At 45.5% G+C, this 26,562-nt stretch overlaps 1 protein-coding gene across 2 annotated transcripts; it reads right to left on the bottom strand.

The window, feature by feature from the left end:
• LOC106580976 (serine/threonine-protein kinase DCLK1) lies at positions 1 to 26,562 on the bottom strand. Of its 2 annotated transcripts, none has more exons than XM_082966602.1 (16): positions 26,258 to 26,562; positions 25,302 to 25,664; positions 22,379 to 22,731; positions 9,739 to 9,838; positions 9,445 to 9,615; positions 9,187 to 9,281; positions 8,108 to 8,195; positions 7,461 to 7,639; positions 6,966 to 7,085; positions 6,557 to 6,703; positions 4,760 to 4,893; positions 4,561 to 4,638; positions 3,182 to 3,278; positions 3,017 to 3,097; positions 2,680 to 2,793; positions 1 to 1,163 (listed from the first exon to the last, which is right to left on the bottom strand). In XM_082966602.1, the coding sequence occupies exons 2-16, from the start codon at positions 25,660 to 25,662 to the stop codon at positions 900 to 902; spliced, it is 2,382 nt and encodes a 793-aa protein (XP_082822728.1). In that variant the 5' UTR covers positions 25,663 to 25,664; positions 26,258 to 26,562; the 3' UTR covers positions 1 to 899. The 2 variants fall into 2 exon arrangements, with proteins under 2 accessions (XP_082822728.1, XP_082822729.1); XM_082966603.1 differs by having other exon boundaries at positions 3,182 to 3,272.

Raw genomic sequence — 26,562 nt, 5'->3', positions numbered from 1 at the left:
AACGTCTGTAATCTTTTATTTCAGCTCATGAAACATGGGACCAACACTTAACATGTGGCGTTTATATTTTTGTTCAGTATTCATACATTATATCTTCACATTACAGGTGTCATACAGCATGTCTTATTGAATGTTCTGAATCTGAGATTACATCTTTTCACTTGGAAGTGTTTTTCTACAGAATTAACTGAACAAGTTGTAATGAATTGGATGCTATATCACTTCACTGAAATAGATAACTGACTGGATGCATACATTTTCAAAATGAATAATAAATGTTTTTTAATTTATATAGCGCTTTTCAAGGACCCAAAGTCATTACTATTATCATTATTATTTTTCAAAATGTATGTTTAATCACAGAAATACTTAACATGCCCTATTCAGTGCGTATGAGGTCCTGTCAAGTTAAATGGAAGATTTTGATCTGTAGGTTTACGTAGCTGTTGTGTTAGCAGGTTGGTTGCCCTGCAGTACTCATCTCCCAACACCAGGGGACTTCAGCGGACGAGTAGTCAGTGTTTGCTGAAAAAAGGCTTAACTTCTGTATGTCTGTGTGGTGTCTTAGAAAAGATAAGCAGATACAGATTCTCTGCCTTAGTAACATCTCAGGGCCAGAGCAGAACCCATCCAGAATACACCTTTAACCTTGACCCTAACCTCTAACCTTTAACCCTAACTGATTTCTGTGTATGGCTCTGACCCCAGTGAATCTTACAATCTGACAATGTAGTCGGAATGGCAAATCAATGTTTAAGTAATTGGCAGGCATCTTGACGGACTGTCGTCGTGAATACAGGGACATGGGTTAGTGTTAGTACAGGGATACGTGCCCCCTGTCCTTCCTCGTTCTCTTTCCATCCTCCTCTCCCCTTTCTCTTCCCTCGGGGTCTAGAAGTCTAGAAGGGGGAGGTGGGGGAGCGGACGGTGTCAGCGGAGCTAGGGGAGGTGGGGGAGGGGCTGGGGGAGTAATCGTCTGACTCTGAAGTGAAGTCAGCGGGAGAAAGGGCAGGGTTGTTGGAGCTGTGGGTGGAGCTTTGGCTGGCGCTAGTGGGGAAGCCAGTTGGTTGGGGATGGGGCTGGAGGCGGGGGCGGGGCTTCAATATCACATCCTGCTGGTGTCTTAGTCTGAAAACCTTCCGCTCCTTATCAAGAGGGGTGGTCTGAAAGGGAGAGAGGAGAGAGGGAAAGATGAGAGAGGAAGGAGAGAAGAGAGAAGGGGGGAGCGAGAGGAGAGAGAAAGAGAACAAAGAGAGAGAGAGAGAGAGATAGGGGGAGAGAGGGGCAAAGAGAGAGAATCAGGAGCGAGGAGAGAGGCAGAGAAAGAGAGAAGAGGGAGAGAGGTAGAGAGAGGGAGATGAGGTAGAAGAGGACATGCATTAGATGTCAGAGTTACATGTGAAGAACCTAATGTTTTGGGCTGTACACATTCTGAACAGTCCTAAACACCTACACAGCCTTGGTGATGGTAGGTAACAACATCTCCACCCCGCTGATCCTCAACACTCAGCCCTCTCCTGTACTCCCTGTTCACCCATGACTGCATGGCCATGTATACCTCCAACTCAATCATCAAGGTTGCAGACGACACTACAGTGGTAGGCTTGATTACCAACAACGACGAGACAGCCTACAGGGAGGAGGTGAGGGCCCTCGGAGTGTGGTGTCAGGAAAATAACCTCACACTCAATGTCAACAAAACAAAGGAGATGATCGTGGACTTCAGGAAACAGCAGAGGGAGCAGCCCCCTATCCACATTGACGGGTCAGTAGTGGAGAGGGTGGAGAGTTTTAAGTTCCTCGGCGTACACATCACGGACAAACTGAAATGGTCCACCCACACAGACTGTGTGGTGAAGAAGGCGCAGCAGCACCTCTTCAACCTCAGGAGGCTGAAGAAATTCGGCTTGTCACCAAAAACACACAAACTTTTACAGATGCACAATCGAGAGCATCCTGTCGGGCTGTAACACCCCCTGGTACGGCAACTGCTCCGTCCACAACCGTAAGGCTCTCCAGAGGGTAGTGAGGTCTGCCCAACACATCACCGGGGGCAAACTACCTGCCCTCCAGGACACCTATACCACCTGATGTCACAGGAAGGCCAAAAAGATCATCAAGGACAACAACCACCCGAGCCACTGCCTGTTCACCCCGCTATCATCCAGAAGGCGAGGTCAGTACAGGTGCATCAAAGCGGGGACCGAGAGACTGAAAAACAGCTTTTGTCTCAAGGCCATCAGACTGTTAAACAGCGATCACTAACATAGAGTGGCTGCTGCCAACATACTGACTCAAATCTCAAGCCACTTTAATAATGAAAAATGTATGTAATAAATGTATCACTAGTCACTTTAAACAATGCCACTTTATATAATGTTTACATACCATACATTACACATCTCATATGTATATACTGTACTATATACCATCTACTGCATCTTGCCTATGCTTTTCGGCCATCGCTCATTCATATATTTTTATGTACATATTCTTATTCATTCCTTTACACTTGTGTGTATAAGGTAGCTGTTGTGAAATTGTTAGATTAGATTACTGCATGGTCGGAACTAGAAGCACAAGCATTTCGCTACACTCGCATTAACATCTGCTAACCATGTGTATGTGAGAAATACATTTGATTTGATTTGAGTAAGAATGACTAAGATGGATCCTTACTGTGATAACAGACACTCCAGCAGTGGTGCTGCAGGCTTTAGGACCAGTGTTGAAGTGTTTCTTAATCTTCCCAGCGACAGACAGCTGCTGGTCGTTCACTAAACGGCCATCATCCTGGAACGCAAACAGAACCTGGTCAACACACACACACACACACACACACACACACACACACACACACACACACACACACACACACACACACACACACACACACACACACACACACACACACACACACACACACACACACACACACACACACACACACACACACACACACACACACACACACACACAATATGTATGTTCTATGTACTAAGTTCTAGTTACTCACATTGACCCAGGGGTGATCCAGAACCAGCAGAGCTGTGTATCTCTGTTCCACCTTCACCTGCAGCATCCCTGTGATCAGCTCCTATCAATCAAACAACTTTTTATTTTTATTTTTTTTATTAACATTTTTTTGTCACTAAGTGAAGGGATTAAACCACAGACCAACCTTAGCAGTGACAGACACGTTGTCCCAGGACGGTGAAGGGAAGTCTAGTTGTCCCGTTAGAATCTGGTCCAACAGAATCTCCTGGTCCTCACTGCTCCTTGACAAAAACAACAGCAAGTCTCATGTCATTATCGTCTATCTGGGTATGCTGAAATATTATGGCCGGGATTCAATGCAAGGCGCGTTATAGCGCAACAGACTAAAACTGACTTTAAAAGGTGATTTACGCTTCAGCCAACATGAGAAGATTTTACTATGAATGTGATCTCCGCAAATGTCTGGGAAAATGCCTTTAAACAGCTTATTGTCGGTAGTCTAGTGCATTGAGCTAGAGAGTGCCTGGGATTGAATCCTGGCCTATGACAAATAAAACATAGAGCAGCACAGACCCACTGAAGGGTTATAATGGTATTGTCTAGCTAGGTATCATAGAGCAGCACAGACCCACTGAAGGGTTATAATGGTATTGTCTAGCTAGGTATCATAGAGCAGCACAGACCCACTGAAGGGTTATAATGGTATTGTCTAGGTAGGTATCATAGAGCAGCACAGACCCACTGAAGGGTTATAATGGTATTGTCTAGCTAGGTATCATAGAGCAGCACAGACCCACTGAAGGGTTATAATGGTATTGTCTAGCTAGGTATCATAGAGCAGCACAGACCCACTGAAGGGTTATAATGGTATTGTCTAGCTAGGTATCATAGAGCAGCACAGACCCACTGAAGGGTTATAATGGTATTGTCTAGCTAGGTATCATAGAGCAGCACAGACCCACTGAAGGGTTATAATGGTATTGTCTAGCTAGGTATCATAGAGCAGCACAGACCCACTGAAGGGTTATAATGGTATTGTCTAGCTAGGTATCATAGAGCAGCACAGACCCACTGAAGGGTTATAATGGTATTGTCTAGTTAGGTATCATAGAGCAGCACAGACCCACTGAAGGGTTATAATGGTATTGTCTAGGTAGGTATCATAGAGCAGCACAGACCCACTGAAGGGTTATAATGGTATTGTCTAGGTAGGTATCATAGAGCAGCACAGACCCACTGAAGGGTTATAATGGTATTGTCTAGGTAGGTATCATAGAGCAGCACAGACCCACTGAAGGGTTATAATGGTATTGTCTAGGTAGGTATCATAGAGCAGCACAGACCCACTGAAGGGTTATAATGGTATTGTCTAGCTAGGTATCATAGAGCAGCACAGACCCACTGAAGGGTTATAATGGTATTGTCTAGCTAGGTATCATAGAGCAGCACAGACCCACTGAAGGGTTATAATGGTATTGTCTAGCTAGGTATCATAGAGCAGCACAGACCCACTGAAGGGTTATAATGGTATTGTCTAGGTAGGTATCATAGAGCAGCACAGACCCACTGAAGGGAGGGTAGCCACACAGCAGGATGTATGTGATTACTCCAGCTGCCCAGATATCAACCTTCAGCCCGTACCTGCCAGGGGACAACACACACACACACACATACACACACACACCTGTCAGATGAGAATACACATGGCTGTTAGAGGACAACACACAAACCCTTGTCACACACCTGTCACACATAGACGTACCCTGTCTCAGCGATGATCTCAGGTGCTACATAGGTGGGGGTGCCACAGACCAGGTAGAGGAGTCCATCCACCAGGCTAGCCAAGCCAAAGTCTCCCAACTTCAGAGACTTACTACCATCCTGATGCTCATACACCTGGGACACACAGTGAAGCATAGGCCGGACTTTTAAAAGTAATTCATGGTTGAGTCGACATGTGTAGCGTTTACCATAAATGCGATCTTCCAGAACGTCAGGCATTTAAAAGGTGCATTGAATGGTGTGCCGCATTACATTATACCACACCTTGCATTGAAACCCGGCTATTTATAGTTTTACTCATTCAAGGGTTTTTCTTTATTTTTACTATGTTCTACATTGTATGTTAAACAAATTAAAATACATTTTATATGTGCGATTCTTCAAATAGCCACCCGTTGACTTGATGACAGCTTTGCACACTCTTGGCATTCTCCCAACTAGCTTCATGAGGTAGTCACCTGGAATGCAATTAAATTAACAGGTGTGCCTTTTTTAAAGTTAATTTGTGGAATTTCTTTCCTTGTCAATGCGTTTCAGCCAACTTGACCGTTGGGGGGGGGGGGGGGGGGGGTATACAGAAGATATTTGGTAAAAGACCAAGTCCATATTATGTCAAGAACAGCTCAAATAAGCAAGGAGAAATGACAGTCCATCATTCATTTAAGACATGAAGGTCAGTTAATACGGAAACTAGAACTTTTAAAATTTCTTCAAATGCAGTCGCAAAAACCATCAAGCGCTATTATTATGAAACTGGCTCTCATGAGGTCCGCCCAGGAAAGGAAGACCCAGTGTTACCTCTACTGCAGAGTATAAGTTCATTAGAGTTACCAGTCTGCTTCACAGAGTTCAAGTAACAGACACATCTCAACATCAACTGTTCAGAGGAGACTATGAATCAGGCCTTCATGGTCGAATTGCTGCAAAGAAGGACACCATTAAGAAGAAGAGACTTGTTTGGGCCAAGAAACATGAGCAATGGACATTAGACCGGTGGAAATTTGTCCTTTGGTCTGGAGTCCAAATTGGAGATTTTTGGTTCATGTCTTTGTGAGATGCGGTGTGGGTGAGCGGATGATCTCCGCATGTGTATTTCCCACCGTAAAGCATGGAGGAGGAGGTGTTATGGTCTGGGGGTGCTTTGCTGGTGACACTGTGATTTATATAGAATTCAAGGCACACTTAACCAGCATGGCTACCACAGCATTCTGCAGCAAAAGGCCATCCCATCTGGTTTGGGCTTAGTGGGACTATCATTTGTTTTTCAACAGGACAATGAGCCAACACACCTCCAGGCTGCGTAAGGGCTATTTTACCAAGAAGGAGAGTGATGGAGTGCTGCATCAGATGACCTGGCATCCACAATCACCCGACCTCAACCAAATTGAGATGGTTTGGGATGAGTCGGACCGCAGAGTGAAGGAAAAGCAGCTAAGTGCTCAGTATATGTGGGAACTCCTTCAAGACCGTTGGAAAAGCATTCCAGGTGAAGCTGGTTGAGAGAATGCCAAGAGTGTGCAAAGCTGTCATCAAGGCAAAGGGTGGCTACAATGAAGAATCTCAAATATAACATATATTTTGATTTGTTTAACACTTTTTTGGTTACTACATGATTCCATATGTGTTTTTTCATAGTTTTGATGTCTTCACTATTATTCTACAATATAAAAATAAAGAAAAACCCTTGAATGAGTAGGTATTCTAAAACGTTTGACCGGTAGTGTATATACATAAATAAACAAACACACAAAAAGAACATGTACACACACACACTCACCAGCAGGTTCTCAGGTTTGATGTCTCTGTGTACGATGTTGAGGCTGTGCAGGTACTTGATGGCACTGGCCAGGTTATAAATCATCCCACTTGCATCTCTCTCTGTGTATTTATTAGAGGAGGTGATGGAATCAAATAGGTCACCCCCCTGTGGACCATACACACATTACACCTCACAACACGAAGAGTTGTAATGTACAGTGTTGACCTGCATGACTCCATCCATAACAGGGTGTAATCTATGAAACACCTGACCAGGTACAGCTCATCTTGACCAGCTTGTCCGAGTCTGGTGTAGCGGTCTAAGCTCCGGACCAATCAGCCGACTGTCTGTGCCCTTTCCTCTCTGTTTCCCTCTCTAAACCTGTCTCCAAATCTATTCTGTTCGTCTAACTGTTCTGTCAACTCACCTTGACCAGCTCCATGACCAGGTAGAGCTCGCTGTAGGTGTCCATTTCCTCGATCAGCAGGACAATGTTGGGATGTTTGACACGACGAAGGATGGACACCTCGTTCTGGATCATGTGTTCCTGGGGAATAACATCAAGGAACGGTCAAGTTACAGATGTTAATAGTAGCTTAATAGTACTGTAGTGCAGGTAATAATAATATAATACTACTACTACTACTACTACTATCAAACTACTGGAGACCCTGCAGTCATTTTCAATAGGGGGAGAAGACATGAGGAAACATTCAGTGACTTAACGGTCAGCTACTGTGAGCTGAGCTCGATAACCGATCGGAAGAGGTAGGGTCTCACTAGCTAGCTTTGACATCCTGCTGGATAGGCTATTAGCGAACGTGACATATTTCGAAGATACACCCACAAAAAGAGAGCTCTGCGATTCCCTAATACTCTGTATCTTTCGGTATAACTGGGCCGAGACAGGAGTAGTTCTCACCTTTCCCCGACATTTGACTTTGTTGATGATCTTCAGGGCGTATTCTCTGCCGGTACATCTCTCCACACACTCTCTGACCACAGCAAAGGTACCGTCACCTAAAGTCCTCCCCACCTTGTACCTCTCAGCGATGGACGGAGGGACGGAGGGACATTCATCACTCAGCAGGTTCAGCTCCGCTATCAAACCAGGCAAACAGGAGAGTTCGGTCATGTCTGCTACTGCACTCTCCATTCCACAGTCCCCAGATTAATAAGAGCTAGATTCAATCAGTATGGCGGAAGATCAGCGCTATAGCCCAATATAAATGTAAAAGTAATTTCCAATTGAGCCGACAAATGCAGCATTTACCATAAATTCAGTCTCCTCGAACGTGGGAACATTGCCTTTAAATATCAGTAACGCTATAGCGCTGAACTTCCGCGATAAGGATTGCATCTAGGCCTAAATCTCTGTACAATAGGCACCCTATCCCCTATACAGTGCACTACTTTTACTTACTTTGTTTACTGACTTTTTCTGCACTGGTCAAAACAGTTCACTATAAAGGGAATAGGCTGCAATTTGGGACACAACCAATGCCTTCTAGAGCATGCTCAATGGAAAAGCTGCCCTTAAACATGTATACAGTACGTCCTCTCAACTACCTTCACTTCCTGCTCCGTCTCCCTCATCCATGGAGCTACACACCTTGGTGGAGGCTAGAGACAGGGATGAGCCACTGTGTTGGGACCCCTGAGGCACGGAGAGATCATAAATGCTTTTTGAACACATGGATGTTGACAGTTTGGGCATCTATAGACTATCTATAGGGGACTATCTAAATGGGACTATATATAGGGGGCCATCTATGGGGGACTATATATAGGGGACTATAAATAGGGCACTATCAATAGGGGACTACATATAGGGGATTATATATAGGGGACTATATATAGGGGACTATATATAACTGAAAGATTGCGAGATCAAATCCCCGAGCTGACAATGTAAAAATCTGTTGTTCTGCCCCTGAACAAGGCAGTTAACCCACTATTCCTAGGCTGTCATTGTAAATAAGAATTTGTTCTTAACTGACTTGCCTAGTTAAATAAAGGTTAATAGGGAACTATATATATAGAGGACTAAATATAGGGAACGTCTATAGGGGACCATATAAATATAGGGAATGTCTATAGGTGACTATCTACAGGGGACCATCTATTGGAGGCTATGGACTCTGTTCAATCAGATCCATTTTAGCCGACATCCACATAGCTTTGTTTTGGCGGTGTCAGAGGTGAAACTGATTTAGAGCTGTGAAATCCACAAGCTCCTGGAATTATACCTAAAGCAAACATTGCCATTGGCTGCACAGAGTCGCATTAAGAGAAATCCCATGCAGCCTTGTTTACAAGTTCAAACACTGGAATGTGACATGTAATCTATACCTTGATTAGGCTGATAGAAATCCTCATTATTTTGTTTAATGATTTTCAAATTGTAGGCTATAGACTACACTTTCTCGTTCTGAACTTCTAATGGGAGTGGGACGGGTGTGACTTTGTGACAATGATCAAGAGCAGCAGCTCACCGATTTGACAGCTCCAATGCAGTTATACCTCCGACACCGCCCAAAACATTAGCTATGTGGTGTCAGCTATCACCGGTTAACACTTGATCTGATTGAATCTAGGCCTATGTTAAAGTGTTGTGGTTATATTAGTAACGCATTGTGTGGTCCTACCCTGTGTCGTCGGAGGCTTGCAGGACTGGTAGGCGAGGGGCTGGGGGACTTCCCAGATCGAGGAGTCGACAGCTGACTGCCTACCGTCCCATTGGCTACAGTACAGACACAAGAGGTTAGAGGTTAGAGAAAAACACTCCTCACTCAGTTGGCTGCTGATAAGAAGGATAAATACATTGCTAAAAAAGTTGTTGATTCTGCAGATTAATTACTTATGCACGCACGCACAAAAACACATACACACTCACAGGGCCATACCTGAGCCTGAGCTTCGGCGTGAGCCTCCTCCTCTGGGTGAGCCTCCTCCTCTGGGAGAGCCTCCTCCTCTGGGTGAGCCTCCTCCTCTGGGTGAGCCTCCTCCTCTGGGTGAGTAGCGTCCCAGCAGAGAGGAGATCCGACCGTATGACGTCGACTTCACCACCCTACACTCTGGAGGGAGAGGACAGTCAGATACCACACAAACACGTAAAAATCTACAGTAGACACACACACTAATTACTCCAATGACATTCTAATTTAAATGTTATGGTACTGTTATTATAATTATCTCACCACTCTCATCTAAGAGGAAGTCATCTTGGTAGCGAAACTTCTCTGGACCACAGGCCATAAAGATGTCATCGTCACCAAAGAAGTCCTGAAGGCATGTCACCTGGAACAGACAGACAGCTAGACACTGTCAGTCACCTGGAACAAGGACACCACAAACAACTAGTCTTCACCCCCTCTCCTCACCAACTCTCCCCCTTCCTGCTATCACCCTCCCAGCCTCACCCTCTCCTCTCTCTCCACTCCCCACTTCTCCTACCTCCTCACCCCTCCCCCATATCCCTTCTCCTCTCTCCCTGATCCCCCCTCCCCACCTCCTTTCCTGCTCCCCGTCTTCACCCTCCCTGCCTTCTCCTCCTTCCTCCTCCCATACAGTCATATAGGCCTACAGCCTTAATGCATGTACAAGAAAATACTGACTCATAGCTACAACATTACCACTGGAATTAAATGCCTCCCACTCAGAGACAGGCTTTTCCAGAGACAGGTGGTTTCATAGACAGACTTTTTCAGAAACAAGCTACTGACAGACTATACAAGAAACAAGCTACTGACAGGCTGTAGGGTGGATAACAGCGTTGGCCATTAACCAAAAGGTTGCTGGTTCAAATCCCGGAGCAGACTAGCTGAAAAATCAGTTGATGTGCCCTTAAGCAAGTCACTTAAACCCAATTAAGAGTGTCTGCTAAATTACTTAAATCTAATGTTTTAAAGAAAGGCTATTGGCAGGCTGTTTCAGGCTACTGACAAGCTGTTTCAGAGAGAGGCTAGTATCTGTCTTAGATCTGTTCATTCATTATTGAGAGACATTAGACAGACTGCTACAGTATGTCAAGCAGGAATGTCCATTATCAGAGATGCGTGTGGAGGGGAGAGGGAATGTGTTCATATCAATAACATGTACAAGTAGTCATCAGGTTGAATATGATTACAGTAGCAATCAGTAACAGAATGTCAATGTAACTCTGCAGTAACACTAATCAATGTCTGAAATGAGCTTATAACCAGGATGTAAATCACACTGGGTGTTTATGAAGCACTGAGAAGTTCCAGCTGGCTGCTATATTACTACAACTGCATCCCAAATGGAAAGTAGTGCACTATATTGGGAATAGGGTGTCATTTGGGACATAGCCTGCAGCTGCAAGTGGAGGAGATGAATTATAAATGGCTTCAGATGGGAAGTCAGCACAACTGTATGTCGCTCCATTACTGTTCTGTAGCAGCTCCCTAACCCACAGTTACTGTGGAGTCAGACACTTAGCAACACTACACTACATGAAGCAACGCACCATTCACCACTCTGCTGACACTACTCACGTTAGTCCAGTGTTCTCAGCTGCAAGTTGTTGTATTTTCACCTCAGACAGATCACATCAACAGGTCAACTTCACAGCTGATGTTCAGAAAACAAATGAGTGCAAGGCTGGGATTCAATCTGTATAACACTGTCAACAATTAGGTTTTTAAATGCTACATCACCATGCTTGCAGATATTGCATTTGTGGTAAACACTGTATATGTCGGCTCAATTAGAAATTGCCTTTAAATGGCACATTGTCGACAGCTGTTGCTTTACTGTGCAGTAATAGCACAGTAATAAGAAAGCAATAACACAGTTCTAACAGTAATTACACAACAGTATCATCTGACCTGTCCATCCATGTTAGGAGACGAGAGGTGCTGAAGCCAAACATCAACAGACAATAAGCCTCAGGCAACAGTGACATCTCTACCACAGCTGTGAGGCGCGGGCGCGTGTGTGGGGGGGTATACGTCCATGAGTTTGTGTTTGTCTGCCGATTGATTTCACAATCACCAATGAGAGGCCAAGTCAAGGTAAACAGGCACACAAACACATGCCAAACAGTGAAACACGAGTCAGATAGTTGCAGATCACATAGTTGCCAAGCCCAAACCTGATACCTACTGTATAGAATTGTACAGTGTAGCCCAACCCTGATACCCACTGTATAGAACTGTACTCTATAGCCCTACCATGTTACTAAATGTATAGAACTGTACTGTATGGTCCAACCCTGATACCCACTGAATAGAACTGTACTTTATAGCCCAACCCTGATACCCACTGTATAGAACTGTACACTATAGCCCAACCCTTATACCCACTCTATAGAACTGTACTCTATAGCCCTACCATGTTATTAAATGTATAGAACAGTACTGTGTAGCCCAACCCTGATACCCATTGTATAGAACTGTACTCTGTAGCCCTTTTACTCTCTATTCCGGACGTCATAGACGACCAATTCTCATAGCTTTTAGCCGTACCCTTATCCTACTCCTCCTCTGTTCCTCTGGTAATGTAGAGGTGAATCCAGGCCCTGCAGTACCTAGCTCCACTCCTATTCCCCAGGCGCTCTCTTTTGATGACTTCTGTAACCGTAATAGCCTTGGTTTCATGCATGTTAACATTAGAAGCCTCCTCCCTAAGTTTGTTTTATTCACTGCTTTAGCACACTCTGCCAACCCGGATGTCCTAGCCGTGTCTGAATCCTGGCTTAGGAAGTCCACCAAAAACTCTGAAATCTTCATCCCTAACTACAACATTTTTAGACAAGATAGAACGGCCAAAGGGGGCGGTGTTGCAATCTACTGCAGAGATAGCCTGCAGAGTTCTGTCCTACTATCCAGGTCTGTACCCAAACAATTTGAACTTCTACTTTTAAAAATCCATCTCTCTAAAAACAAGTCTCTCACCGTTGCCGCCTGCTATAGACCACCCTCTGCCCCCAGCTGTGCTCTGGACACCATATGTGAACTGATTGCCCCCCATCTATCTTCAGAGCTCGTGCTGCTAGGTGACCTAAACTGGGACATGCTTAACACCCCAGCCATCCTACAATCTAAGCTTGATGCCCTCAATCTCACACAAATTATCAATGAACCTACCAGGTACCACCCCAAAGCCGTAAACACGGGCACCCTCATAGATATCATCCTAACCAACTTGCCCTCTAAATACACCTCTGCTGTTTTCAACCGAGATCTCAGCGATCACTGCCTCATTGCCTGCATCCGTAATGGGTCAGCGGTCAAATGACCTCCACTCATCACTGTTAAACGCTCCCTGAAACATTTCAGCGAGCAAGCCTTTCTAATCGACCTAGCCCAGGTATCCTGGAAGGATATTGACCTCATCCCGTCAGTAGAGGATGGCTGGTTATTTTTTTAAATGCCTTCCTCTCCATCTTAAATAAGCATGCCCCATTCAAGAAATTTAGAACCAGGAACAGATATAGCCCTTGGTTCTCTCCAGACCTGACTGCCCTTAACCAACACCAAAAAAATCCTGTGGCATTCTGCATTAGCATCGAACAGCCCCCGTGATATGCAACTTTTCAAGGAAGTTAGAAACCAATATACACAGGCAGTTAGAAAAGCCAAGGCTAGCTTTTTCAAGCAGAAATTTGCTTCCTGCAACACAAACTCAAAAAAGTTCTGGGACACTGTAAAGTTCATGGAGAATAAGAACACCTCCTCCCAGCTGCCCACTGCACTGAGGATAGGAAACTCTGTCACCAACCAATAAATCCACTATAATTGAAAATTTCAATAAGCATTTTTCTACGGCTGGCCATTTTTTCCACCTGGCTACCCCTACCGCGGTCAACAGCACTGCACCCCCCACAGCTACTCGCCCAAGCCTTCCCCATTTCTCCTTCTCCCAAATCCAGTCAGCTGATGTTCAGAAAGAGCTGCAAAATCTGGACCCATACAAATCAGCCGGGCTAGACAATCTGGACCCTTTCTTTCTAAAATGATCTGTCGAAATTGTTGCAACCCCTATTACTAGCCTGTTCAACCTCTCTTTCATGTCGTCTGAGATTCGCAAAGATTGGAAAGCAGCTGCTGTCATCCCCCTCTTCAAAGGAGGGGACACTCTTGACCCAAACTGCTACAGACCTATATCTATCCTACCCTGCCTTTCTAAGGTCTTCGAAAGCCAAGTCAACAAACAGATTACCGACCATTTCAAATCCCACCGCACCTTCTCCGCTATGCAATCTGGTTTCAGAGCTGGTCATAGGTGCACCTCAGCCACGCTCAAGGTCCTAAACGATATCGTAACCGCCACCGATAAGAAACAATACTATGCTGCCGTATTCATTGACCTGGCCAAGGCTTTCGACTCTGTCAATCACCACATCCTCATCGGCAGACTCAATAGCCTTGGTTTCTCAAATGATTGCCTCGCCTGGTTCACCAACTACTTCTCTGATAGAGTTCAATGTGTCAAATCGGATGGACTGTTGTCCAAGCCTCTGGTAGTCTCTATGGGGGTGCCACAGGGTTCAAATCTTGGGCCAACTCTTTTCTCTGTATACATCAATGATGTCGCTCTTGCTGCTGGTGAGTCTCTGATCCACCTCTACGCATACGACACCATTCTGTATACCTCTGGCCCTTCTTTGGACACTGTGTTAACAACCCTCCAGACGAGCTTCAATGCCATACAACTCTCCTTCCGTGGCCTCCAACTGCTCCTAAATACAAGTAAAACTAAATGCATGCTCTTCAATCGATCGCTGCCTGCACCTGCCCGCCCGTCCAGCATCACTACTCTGGACGGTTCTGACCTAGAATATGTGGACAACTACAAATACCTAGGTGTCTGGTTAGACTGTAAGCTCTCCTTCCAGACTCACATTAAACATCTCCAATCCAAAGTTAAATCTAGAATTGGCTTCCTATTTCACAACATAGCATCCTTCACTCATGCTGCCAAACATCCCCTCTAAAATTGACCATCCTACCGATCCTCGACTTCGGCGATGTCATTTACAAAATAGCCTCCAATACCCTACTCAATAAACTGGATGCAGTCTATCACAGTGCCATCCGTTTTGTCACCAAAGCCCCATATACTACCCACCACTGCGACCTGTACGCTCTCGTTGGCTGGCCCTCGCTTCATACTCGTCGCCAAACCCACTGTCTCCAGGTCATCTACAAGACCCTGCTAGGTAAAGTCCCCCCTTTTCGCCGCTCACTGGTCACCATAGCAGCACCCACCTGTAGCACGCGCTCCTGCAGGTATATCTCTCTGGTCACCCCCAAAGCCAATTCCTCCTTTAGCCGTCTCTCCTTCCAGTTCTCTGCTGCCAATGACTGGAACGAACTACAAAAATCTCTGAAACTGGAAACACTTATCTCCCTCACTAGCTTTAAGCACCAGCTGTCAGAGCAGCTCACAGATCACTGCACCTGTACATAGCCCATCTATAATTTAGCCCAAACACCTACTGTATTTATTCATTTAGCTCCTTTGCACCCCATTATTTATATTTCTACTTTGCACTTTCTTCCACTACAAATCTACCATTCCAGTGTTTTACTTGCTATATTGTATTTACTTTGCCACCATGGCCTTTTTTTGCCTTTACCTCCCTTATCTCACCTCATTTGCTCACATTGTATATAGACTTATTTTTCTACTGTATTATTGACTGTATGTTTGTTTTACTCCATGTGTAACTCTGTGTTGTTGTATGTGTCGAACTGCTTTGCTTTATCTTGGCCAGGTCGCAATTGTAAATGAGAACTTGTTCTCAACTTGCCTACCTGGTTAAATAAAGGTGAAATAAATAAATAAATAAATAAAGAACAAATTCTTATTTTCAATGACGGCCTAGGAACAGTGGGTTAAGTGCCTTGTTCAGGGGCAGAACGTCAGATTTGTACCTTATCAGCTCGGGGATTCGATCTTGCAACCTTTCGGTTATTAGTCCAACGCTCTAACCACTAGGCTACGCTGTATAGCCCAACCCTGACACCCAATGTATAGAACTGTACTGTATAGCCCAACCCTGATATCCACTGTATAGAACTGTATTGTATAGCCCAAATCCGTTACCATATAGAACTGTACTGTATAGCCCAACCCTGATACCCATTGTATAGAACTGTACTGTATAGCCAACCCTGTTACCCACTGTATAGAACTGTACTGTATAGCCCAACCCTGCTACCCACTGTATAGAACTGTATTGTATAGCCCAAACCCGTTACTTACCATACAGAACTGTACTTTATAGCCCAAACCTGTTACCCACTGTATAGAACTGCACTCTATAGCCCAACCCTGAATCCCAATGTATAGAACTGTACTGTGTAGCCCAACCCTGATACCCACTGTATAGAACTGTACTCTATAGCCCAACCCTGTTACCCACTGTATAGAACTGTACTGTATAGCCCAACCCTGATACCCAATGTATAGAACTGTACTGAACGGTCCAACCCTGATACCCACTGTATTGAACTGTGCTCTATAGCCAAACCCTGTTACCCACTGCATAGAACTGTACTGTATAGCCCAACCCTGATACCCACTGAATAGAACTGTACTCTATAGCCAAACCCTGATACCCACTGAATAGAACTGTACTCTATAGCCAAACCCTGTAACCTACTTTATAGAACTGTACTTTATAGCCCAACCCTGAATCCCAATGTATAGAACTGTACTGTGTAGCCCAACCCTGATACCCACTGTATAGAACTGCACTCTATAGCCCAACCCTGATACCCACTGAATAGAACTGTACTGTATTGCCCAACCCTGTTACCCACTGTATAGAACTGTACTGTATAGCCCAACCCTGTTACCCACTGTATAGAACTGTACTGTGCAGCCCAACCCTGATATCCATTGTATAGAACTGTACTGTATAGCCCAACCCTGATACCCACTGTATAGAACTGTACTCTATAGCCCAACCCTGTTACCCACTGTATAGAACTGTACTGTATAGCCCAACCCTGTTACCCACTGTATAGAACTGTACTGTATAGCCCAACCCTGATATTTTTAATTCTTTTAACATTTATTTAACTAGGCAAGTCAGTTAAGAGCCTAATCTTTCCAAGATGGCATAGCAGTCAGACGTCCTTTGTCCTCCTCTTGTCGTGTCCCGTATATATATATATATTTACATATTTTCTTCGCATATCTTTTTATATATTTTTTTCTAAAAACTCAACCTCAAAACATTCTCCTGCAACCCACCTCACCAATTAAAAAAAAAAGTATTATTTATCTCAAATCTGAAATCCACAACATGAAGCTAGCCAGAGGTTAGCCAGAGGTTGGCCAGTTCACTGGCTAACGTTGGAGTTCAGCTAGCCATGGTTGGCGGTCATCAGCTATCCCTTAGCTTGAAAAGCTATCGCCAGTTTTGTACAGCGCGACTCAGACCAGAGCATACTGGACCTATTTTCTCTCCATATCCCTGGATTTCTACCGCAGGCTCTGGACATTTACACCTGGATCTTGCAGCTAGCTAGCTGCTACCCGAGTGACTATTGGCTAACGTCGGTCCCGGAGCTAACATCAATTATTCCGGAGCTAGCCAGCTGAAGAGTTCCATCAGCCACTCCTGGGCTACAATCACCTATCCGGACCCGTTTTACTGCCGATGCGGAGCCCCATCGGGCCTTCACGACTGGACTACCGACGTTATCTGCCCGAGGGAGTTATCCAACTGTCCCCTCCGTCGCGACGTAACCTGAACGCCCATCTGCGGCCCGCTAATCGTTAGCTGTCTTATCGGCTGCTAACTGAATAGGTCTATCGAACAATTTTCTTGGGCCACTACAACTATAACTATTTTGCAATTTGGACACGGAACCCCACTAATCTACAGACGGAAATGCACGAGGTGGCTAAAAACAGACATCCCTCCATCTTCTGCCAGCTTAATACCTATGGCCCGGCTAGCTGTCTGAATGTCACTGGACCCTTAAGATCACTCGGCTAAGCATGCCTCTCCTTAATGTCAATATGCCTTGTCCATTGCTGTTCTGGTTAGTGTTTATTGGCTTATTTCACTGTAGAGCCTCTAGCCCTGCTCATTATACCTTATACAACCTTTCAGTTCCACCACCCACACATGCTATGACATCTTCTGGTTTCAATGATGTTTCTAGAGACAATATCTCTCTTATTATCACTCAATGCCTAGGTTTACCTCCACTGTATTCACATCCTACCATACCTTTGTCTGTACATTATACCTTGAAGCTATTTTATCGCCCCCAGAAACCTGCTCCTTTTACTCTCTATTCCGGACGTCATAGACGACCAATTCTCATAGCTTTTAGCCGTACCCTTATCCTACTCCTCCTCTGTTCCTCTGGTAATGTAGAGGTGAATCCAGGCCCTGCAGTACCTAGCTCCACTCCTATTCCCCAGGCGCTCTCTTTTGATAACTTCTGTAACCGTAATAGCCTTGGTTTCATGCATGTTAACATTAGAAGCCTCCTCCCTAAGTTTGTTTTATTCACTGCTTTAGCACACTCTGCCAACCCGGATGTCCTAGCCGTGTCTGAATCCTGGCTTAGGAAGTCCACCAAAAACTCTGAAATCTTCATCCCTAACTACAAAATTTTTAGACAAGATAGAACGGCCAAAGGGGGCGGTGTTGCAATCTACTGCAGAGATAGCCTGCAGAGTTCTGTCCTACTATCCAGGTCTGTACCCAAACAATTTGAACTTCTACTTTTAAAAATCCATCTCTCTAAAAACAAGTCTCTCACCGTTGCCGCCTGCTATAGACCACCCTCTGCCCCCAGCTGTGCTCTGGACACCATATGTGAACTGATTGCCCCCCATCTATCTTCAGAGCTCGTGCTGCTAGGTGACCTAAACTGGGACATGCTTAACACCCCAGCCATCCTACAATCTAAGCTTGATGCCCTCAATCTCACACAAATTATCAATGAACCTACCAGGTACCACCCCAAAGCCGTAAACACGGGCACCCTCATAGATATCATCCTAACCAACTTGCCCTCTAAATACACCTCTGCTGTTTTCAACCGAGATCTCAGCGATCACTGCCTCATTGCCTGCATCCGTAATGGGTCAGCGGTCAAATGACCTCCACTCATCACTGTTAAACACTCCCTGAAACATTTCAGCGAGCAAGCCTTTCTAATCGACCTAGCCCAGGTATCCTGGAAGGATATTGACCTCATCCCATCAGTAGAGGATGGCTGGTTATTTTTTTAAATGCCTTCCTCTCCATCTTAAATAAGCATGCCCCATTCAAGAAATGTAGAACCAGGAACAGATATAGCCCTTGGTTCTCTCCAGACCTGACTGCCCTTAACCAACACCAAAAAAATCCTGTGGCATTCTGCATTAGCATCGAACAGCCCCCGTGATATGCAACTTTTCAAGGAAGTTAGAAACCAATATACACAGGCAGTTAGAAAAGCCAAGGCTAGCTTTTTCAAGCAGAAATTTGCTTCCTGCAACACAAACTCAAAAAAGTTCTGGGACACTGTAAAGTTCATGGAGAATAAGAACACCTCCTCCCAGCTGCCCACTGCACTGAGGATAGGAAACTCTGTCACCTCCGATAAATCCACTATAATTGAAAATTTCAATAAGCATTTTTCTACGGCTGGCCATTTTTTCCACCTGGCTACCCCTACCGCGGTCAACAGCACTGCACCCCCCACATCTACTCGCCCAAGCCTTCCCCATTTCTCCTTCTCCCAAATCCAGTCAGCTGATGTTCAGAAAGAGCTGCAAAATCTGGACCCATACAAATCAGCCGGGCTAGACAATCTGGACCCTTTCTTTCTAAAATGATCTGTCGAAATTGTTGCAACCCCTATTACTAACCTGTTCAACCTCTCTTTCATGTCGTCTGAGATTCGCAAAGATTGGAAAGCAGCTGCTGTCATCCCCCTCTTCAAAGGAGGGGACACTCTTGACCCAAACTGCTACAGACCTATATCTATCCTACCCTGCCTTTCTAAGGTCTTCGAAAGCCAAGTCAACAAACAGATTACCGACCATTTCAAATCCCACCGCACCATCTCCGCTATGCAATCTGGTTTCAGAGCTGGTCATAGGTGCACCTCAGCCACGCTCAAGGTCCTAAACGATATCGTAACCGCCACCGATAAGAAACAATACTATGCTGCCGTATTCATTGACCTGGCCAAGGCTTTCGACTCTGTCAATCACCACATCCTCATCGGCAGACTCAATAGCCTTGGTTTCTCAAATGATTGCCTCGCCTGGTTCACCAACTACTTCTCTGATAGAGTTCAATGTGTCAAATCGGATGGACTGTTGTCCGGGCCTCTGGTAGTCTCTATGGGGGTGCCACAGGGTTCAAATCTTGGGCCAACTCTTTTCTCTGTATACATCAATGATGTCGCTCTTGCTGCTGGTGAGTCTCTGATCCACCTCTACGCATACGACACCATTCTGTATACCTCTGGCCCTTCTTTGGACACTGTGTTAACAACCCTCCAGACGAGCTTCAATGCCATACAACTCTCCTTCCGTGGCCTCCAACTGCTCCTAAATACAAGTAAAACTAAATGCATGCTCTTCAATCGATCGCTGCCTGCACCTGCCCGCCCGTCCAGCATCACTACTCTGGACGGTTCTGACCTAGAATATGTGGACAACTACAAATACCTAGGTGTCTGGTTAGACTGTAAGCTCTCCTTCAAGACTCACATTAAACATCTCCAATCCAAAGTTAAATCTAGAATTGGCTTCCTATTTCACAACATAGCATCCTTCACTCATGCTGCCAAACATCCCCTCGTAAAATTGACCATCCTATCGATCCTCGACTTCGGCGATGTCATTTACAAAATAGCCTCCAATACCCTACTCAATAAACTGGATGCAGTCTATCACAGTGCCATCCGTTTTGTCACCAAAGCCCCATATACTACCCACCACTGCGACCTGTACGCTCTCGTTGGCTGGCCCTCGCTTCATACTCGTCGCCAAACCCACTGTCTCCAGGTCATCTACAAGACCCTGCTAGGTAAAGTCCCCCCTTTTCGCCGCTCACTGGTCACCATAGCAGCACCCACCTGTAGCACGCGCTCCTGCAGGTATATCTCTCTGGTCACCCCCAAAGCCAATTCCTCCTTTAGCCGTCTCTCCTTCCAGTTCTCTGCTGCCAATGACTGGAACGAACTACAAAAATCTCTGAAACTGGAAACACTTATCTCCCTCACTAGCTTTAAGCACCAGCTGTCAGAGCAGCTCACAGATCACTGCACCTGTACATAGCCCATCTATAATTTAGCCCAAACACCTACTGTATTTATTCATTTAGCTCCTTTGCACCCCATTATTTATATTTCTACTTTGCACTTTCTTCCACTACAAATCTACCATTCCAGTGTTTTACTTGCTCTATTGTATTTACTTTGCCACCATGGCCTTTTTTGCCTTTACCTCCCTTATCTCACCTCATTTGCTCACATTGTATATAGACTTATTTTTCTACTGTATTATTGACTGTATGTTTGTTTTACTCCATGTGTAACTCTGTGTTGTTGTATGTGTCGAACTGCTTTGCTTTATCTTGGCCAGGTCGCAATTGTAAATGAGAACTTGTTCTCAACTTGCCTACCTGGTTAAATAAAGGTGAAATAAATAAATAAATAAATAAAGAACAAATTCTTATTTTCAATGACGGCCTAGGAACAGTGGGTTAAGTGCCTTGTTCAGGGGCAGAACGTCAGATTTGTACCTTATCAGCTCGGGGATTCGATCTTGCAACCTTTCGGTTATTAGTCCAACGCTCTAACCACTAGGCTACGCTGTATAGCCCAACCCTGACACCCAATGTATAGAACTGTACTGTATAGCCCAACCCTGATATCCACTGTATAGAACTGTATTGTATAGCCCAAATCCGTTACCATATAGAACTGTACTGTATAGCCCAACCCTGAAATCCATTAGTTTCACTTAGTAGCACAGAGAGCATATTAGCCTCATAAATCATCAACTGGAGAAACAATGATATTGAACCGGAAGTGTGTGACTGGAGAACTCTTGTCAATACTTTCTAATTCTACCATCATTATTTAATGAGACAGTGAAGTTAAACTGAACCGGATGAACAGGGTGAACCGCAGACACTACAGATGAATCCCTGAATGCATTTAATCTGCATGATATTGATGATGGAATATACAGCTACTATCTCCGGTCATATCTGGGCCATAGAGTACCCTGCACCATGCTCTAGCCTTCCTTGATAGCACTGACATACACACTGTTCTGCAACACTGAGCCACACAGACAACATTCCCACTGCACCACTCTGCCGCAGAGGCTGTTCCTTAGCAACCAGCCCAGGCAACCAGATCACCATAGAAACGGTCCAGGAGAGAAAAAAGAAAAACTACATCAGAGTTTCTTTGATAGAACCAATATAAAAGAGGAGAGACTGACTATTAATAGGCCTATCACAACTAAACATAATGATTCCCAACTCTACTTGCCTCTGAATCACTTCTCCTTTTTACTCTCTCTAGTAATCCTGTATTCAGGACTCTGTATTAAAGGTCTGTGTTCATGGGATTTAAACCATATAGTCATCTGGTCATAAAGGCTATACTTCAAAAATATTTAAAGGTCATTCATTGTGAAAATGTCTCAGTGAAACTGTGCTCCTGAAACGCCTACTGACTGGGTTAATAAAGGATGATAACACAGCAGACTGAGTCCCAGAAACCTACCTCTAATTGCCTTATAGCCCATCCCTCTGAGTCTGTGGGGAAAGTTAAGCCTGAGAACCAGGCAGTAAATTCACTAGTACAACCGTAATTCATAACCTACCAGCTTCCCGTCCACGGTGTACAGTCTCTTGACGACCCCAGAGTCCAGCTTGATGGCGTCTGTGATGTCAGAGAGAACCTGTTCAAAGGAGTGGGCAGTCTTCTTGTTGAGGAGGATGCGGATGGCCTTACGAGGCTTCACCCCGCTGCGGATGATGGTGACCAGTTTGGGCCGAATGAAGTCCTTACTCTCCCTGGTCTCCGGGGCCCCAGCCTTGGCACTGCCCAGGGATGGGGGGCCATGTGCAGAGGCAGCCGCAGCTGTCTTCACCCCAACTGACCAGTTGGGGTTGACATTCTTAGTGTAGTCCAGCTTCTTGTATGACTCTATGGAGCCACACACATAGCTCTCTCCTGCAGGTAGGAGACAGAGACAGAGATAGGCCTACATGGTCACAGCAACCATAGACTCACATCACTGAATGCACCACATAATGACACAGCTATGACATTTAGATTATAGAGTTTACAGACCTATTGGAAATATACTATATGCCTACTACATAGGCCTACTGGAGCAGGTCACTCATTGTACAGTGGGAAACCTAGAAAAATGCACAACTTATTTTGTTCTCAGACTTCTACTGTCCCAACACTTAGGGTTAGCTGCTCAATACTGTCCCCTCCCTTAGGGTTAGCTGCTCAATACTGTCCCCTCCCTTAGGGTTAGCTGCTCAATACTGTCCCCTCCCTTAGGGTTAGCTGCTCAATACCGTCCCATCCCTTAGGGTTAGCTGCTCAATACCGTCCCATCCCTTTAGGGTTAGCTGCTCAATACTGTCCCATCCCTTAGGGTTAGCTGCTCAATACTGTCCCATCCCTTAGGGTTAGCTGCTCAATACCGTCCCATCCCTTAGGGTTAGCTGCTCAATACCGTCCCATCCCTTTAGGGTTAGCTGCTCAATACTGTCCCATCCCTTAGGGTTAGCTGCTCAATACTGTCCCATCCCTTAGGGTTAGCTGCTCAATACTGTCCCATTCCTTTAGGGTTAGCTGCTCAATACTGTCCCATCCCTTAGGGTTAGCTGCTCAATACTGTCCCATCCCTTAGGGTTAGCTGCTCAATACCGTCCCATCCCTTAGGGTTAGCTGCTCAATACTGTACCGTCGCTTAGGGTTAGCTGCTCAATACTGTCCCATCCTTTAGGGTTAGCTGCTCAATACCGTCCCATCCCTTAGGGTTAGCTGCTCAATACTGTCCCATCCCTTAGGGTTAGCTGCTCAATACTGTACCATCACTTAGGGTTAGCTGCTCAATACTGTCCCATCCCTTTAGGGTTAGCTGCTCAATACCGTCCCATCCCTTAGAGTTAGCTGCTCAATACCGTCCCATCCCTTAGGGTTAGCTGCTCAATACTGTACCGTCGCTTAGGGTTAGCTGCTCAATACTGTCCCATCCTTTAGGGTTAGCTGCTCAATACTGTCCCATCCCTTAGGGTTAGCTGCTCAATACCGTCCCATCCCTTAGGGTTAGCTGCTCAATACTGTCCCATCCCTTTAGGGTTAGCTGCTCAATACTGTCCCATCCCTTAGGGTTAGCTGCTCAATACTGTCCCATCCCTTAGGGTTAGCTGCTCAATACCGTCCCATCCCTTAGGGTTAGCTGCTCAATACTGTACCGTCGCTTAGGGTTAGCTGCTCAATACTGTCCCATCCTTTAGGGTTAGCTGCTCAATACCGTCCCATCCCTTAGGGTTAGCTGCTCAATACTGTCCCATCCCTTAGGGTTAGGTGCTCAATACTGTACCATCACTTAGGGTTAGCTGCTCAATACTGTCCCATCCCTTTAGGGTTAGCTGCTCAATACTGTCCCATCCCTTAGAGTTAGCTGCTCAATACTGTCCCCTCCCTTAGAGTTAGCTGCTCAATACCGTCCCATCCCTTAGGGTTAGCTGCTCAATACTGTACCATCGCTTAGGGTTAGCTGCTCAATACCGTCCCATCCCTTAGGTTTAGCTGCTCAATACTGTACCATCGCTTAAGGTTAGCTGCTCAATACTGTCCCATCCTTTAGGGTTAGCTGCTCAATACTGTCCCATCCCTTAGGGTTAGCTGCTCAATACCGTCCCATCCCTTAGGGTTAGCTGCTCAATACTGTCCCATCCCTTTAGGGTTAGCTGCTCAATACTGTCCCATCCCTTAGGGTTAGCTGCTCAATACTGTCCCATCCCTTAGGGTTAGCTGCTCAATACCGTCCCATCCCTTAGGGTTAGCTGCTCAATACTGTACCGTCGCTTAGGGTTAGCTGCTCAATACTGTCCCATCCTTTAGGGTTAGCTGCTCAATACCGTCCCATCCCTTAGGGTTAGCTGCTCAATACTGTCCCATCCCTTAGGGTTAGCTGCTCAATACTGTACCATCACTTAGGGTTAGCTGCTCAATACTGTCCCATCCCTTTAGGGTTAGCTGCTCAATACTGTCCCATCCCTTAGAGTTAGCTGCTCAATACTGTCCCCTCCCTTAGAGTTAGCTGCTCAATACCGTCCCATCCCTTAGGGTTAGCTGCTCAATACTGTACCGTCGCTTAGGGTTAGCTGCTCAATACTGTCCCATCCTTTAGGGTTAGCTGCTCAATACTGTCCCATCCCTTAGGGTTAGCTGTTCAATACCGTCCCATCCCTTAGGGTTAGCTGCTCAATACCGTCCCATCCCTTAGGGTTAGCTGCTCAATACTGTACCATCGCTTAGGGTTAGCTGCTCAATACCGTCCCATCCCTTAGGTTTAGCTGCTCAATACTGTACCATCGCTTAAGGTTAGCTGCTCAATACTGTCCCATCCCTTAGGCTTAGCTTCTCAATACTGTCTCATACCATCCCTTAGGGTTAGCTGCTGAATACTGTCTCATCCCAACCCTTAGGGTTAGCTGCTCAATACTGTCTCATCCCAACCCTTAGGGTAGGGTTAAGGTTAAGGGTTAGCTTACCTTCCTCCAGCTGCTCCATGCCGGATATTCTCTTGGTCCCGTCGATAGAGTAGATGGTCCGGACCCCCTGGGGCAGGTTCACATTATCTGACAGGGAGCGGGTCAGATCGGCCAACAGGGCGTCTATAGACCGGAACCTGTCCTGGGAAATAGCGTAGACAATCCCTTTGAAGTAGCGGTCTCCATTGCGATAAAAGCGGACCTTCTTGGCCTTCTTCTCCGAGGCTAGAGACTGCAGTGTCCGGGTCCTGTACAGACTACAGTGGGCGCTGTGAGTGGGGCTCGGCAGCCCGTTGTTCCTGGAGCCTCTGCGGGTGTTTCTCTGGGCTTTCTCCCGTTCGTCAAAGTGCTCCAGCTCCATGACTGTTGTGATGTTACACAGAAAGAGACAAATCAGGGAGGGGAAGATTATAGATGAGAACATTTAAACCTCAAGCAACTTATTTTCCTTTGCAGAATAAATAAGTCATCCTTTAGTTTTAGTTGAATGTCATATAGGCCTACTGGAGAGAGTAGAATCAATTGGATTTCTGCATGAACTCTGTGGTCGTGACCGACATTCAGTGGTGCTGAAAGGACAGCGCCGCAGGTGCGGATCTCCTAGCAGCTAGCAAGTCTGACAGGTAGTCTATAGCGGTGGCAGTAGTCAGATTGAACTCCGCGGTGCTGAACGGATGGTGCTGCTAGCTAGCCAGATAGAATTCTCCTGCTTGTGGGCAGTTTGTCACATACTGAATATTAGCTCTTTCTGAGGCACATAAACGTCTGATTGGAGGCTATAGCACGCTCACACATGTCATGCTCTTTAGTTTCGTCCACCGCCCAATTAGCACTGTGATTCTAATCAAATGTAACGTTTGTTTTGATCATATTAATTTTTGACAACATAACCCCAGCTGTTGTTAAATGACACATTATGGCATATTAAAACATGTTTTGGGCAAATAACTACTTACCTTTAATTGAAGTCGGATGCAGTCAACCGTGTCAGTGTTTGGCAATTGCATATATCAGCTTTCCAATAGGCTGTGTCAGTGCTGATATGTGTAGTATGATGGCCCGCCTGAGCGGCAGAAGAAGCATCCGCCCCTTTGCTGCTCTGTGATTGAGCAAGTGTGAGCAGCACGAGCTGCAGCTGGTGTCTGTCTCGAGCAGTGATTTCCATTTGGCCGTCACTCATTGACATGCAGGCCTTCCAAGGGAAGCACCAAGCATCTCACCTCGCTAACACGCTCCCTTCTCTCTCATATTCTCTCCACCC

The sequence above is a fragment of the Salmo salar genome, chromosome 20, assembly GCF_965601325.2.
Source record: "Salmo salar chromosome 20, fSalSal1, whole genome shotgun sequence".
In the NCBI taxonomy this organism is placed as follows: domain Eukaryota; kingdom Metazoa; phylum Chordata; class Actinopteri; order Salmoniformes; family Salmonidae; genus Salmo; species Salmo salar.
The sequence above is the reverse complement of the archived record's forward strand: the minus strand, read 5'-3'. Positions and strand labels throughout refer to the sequence as shown.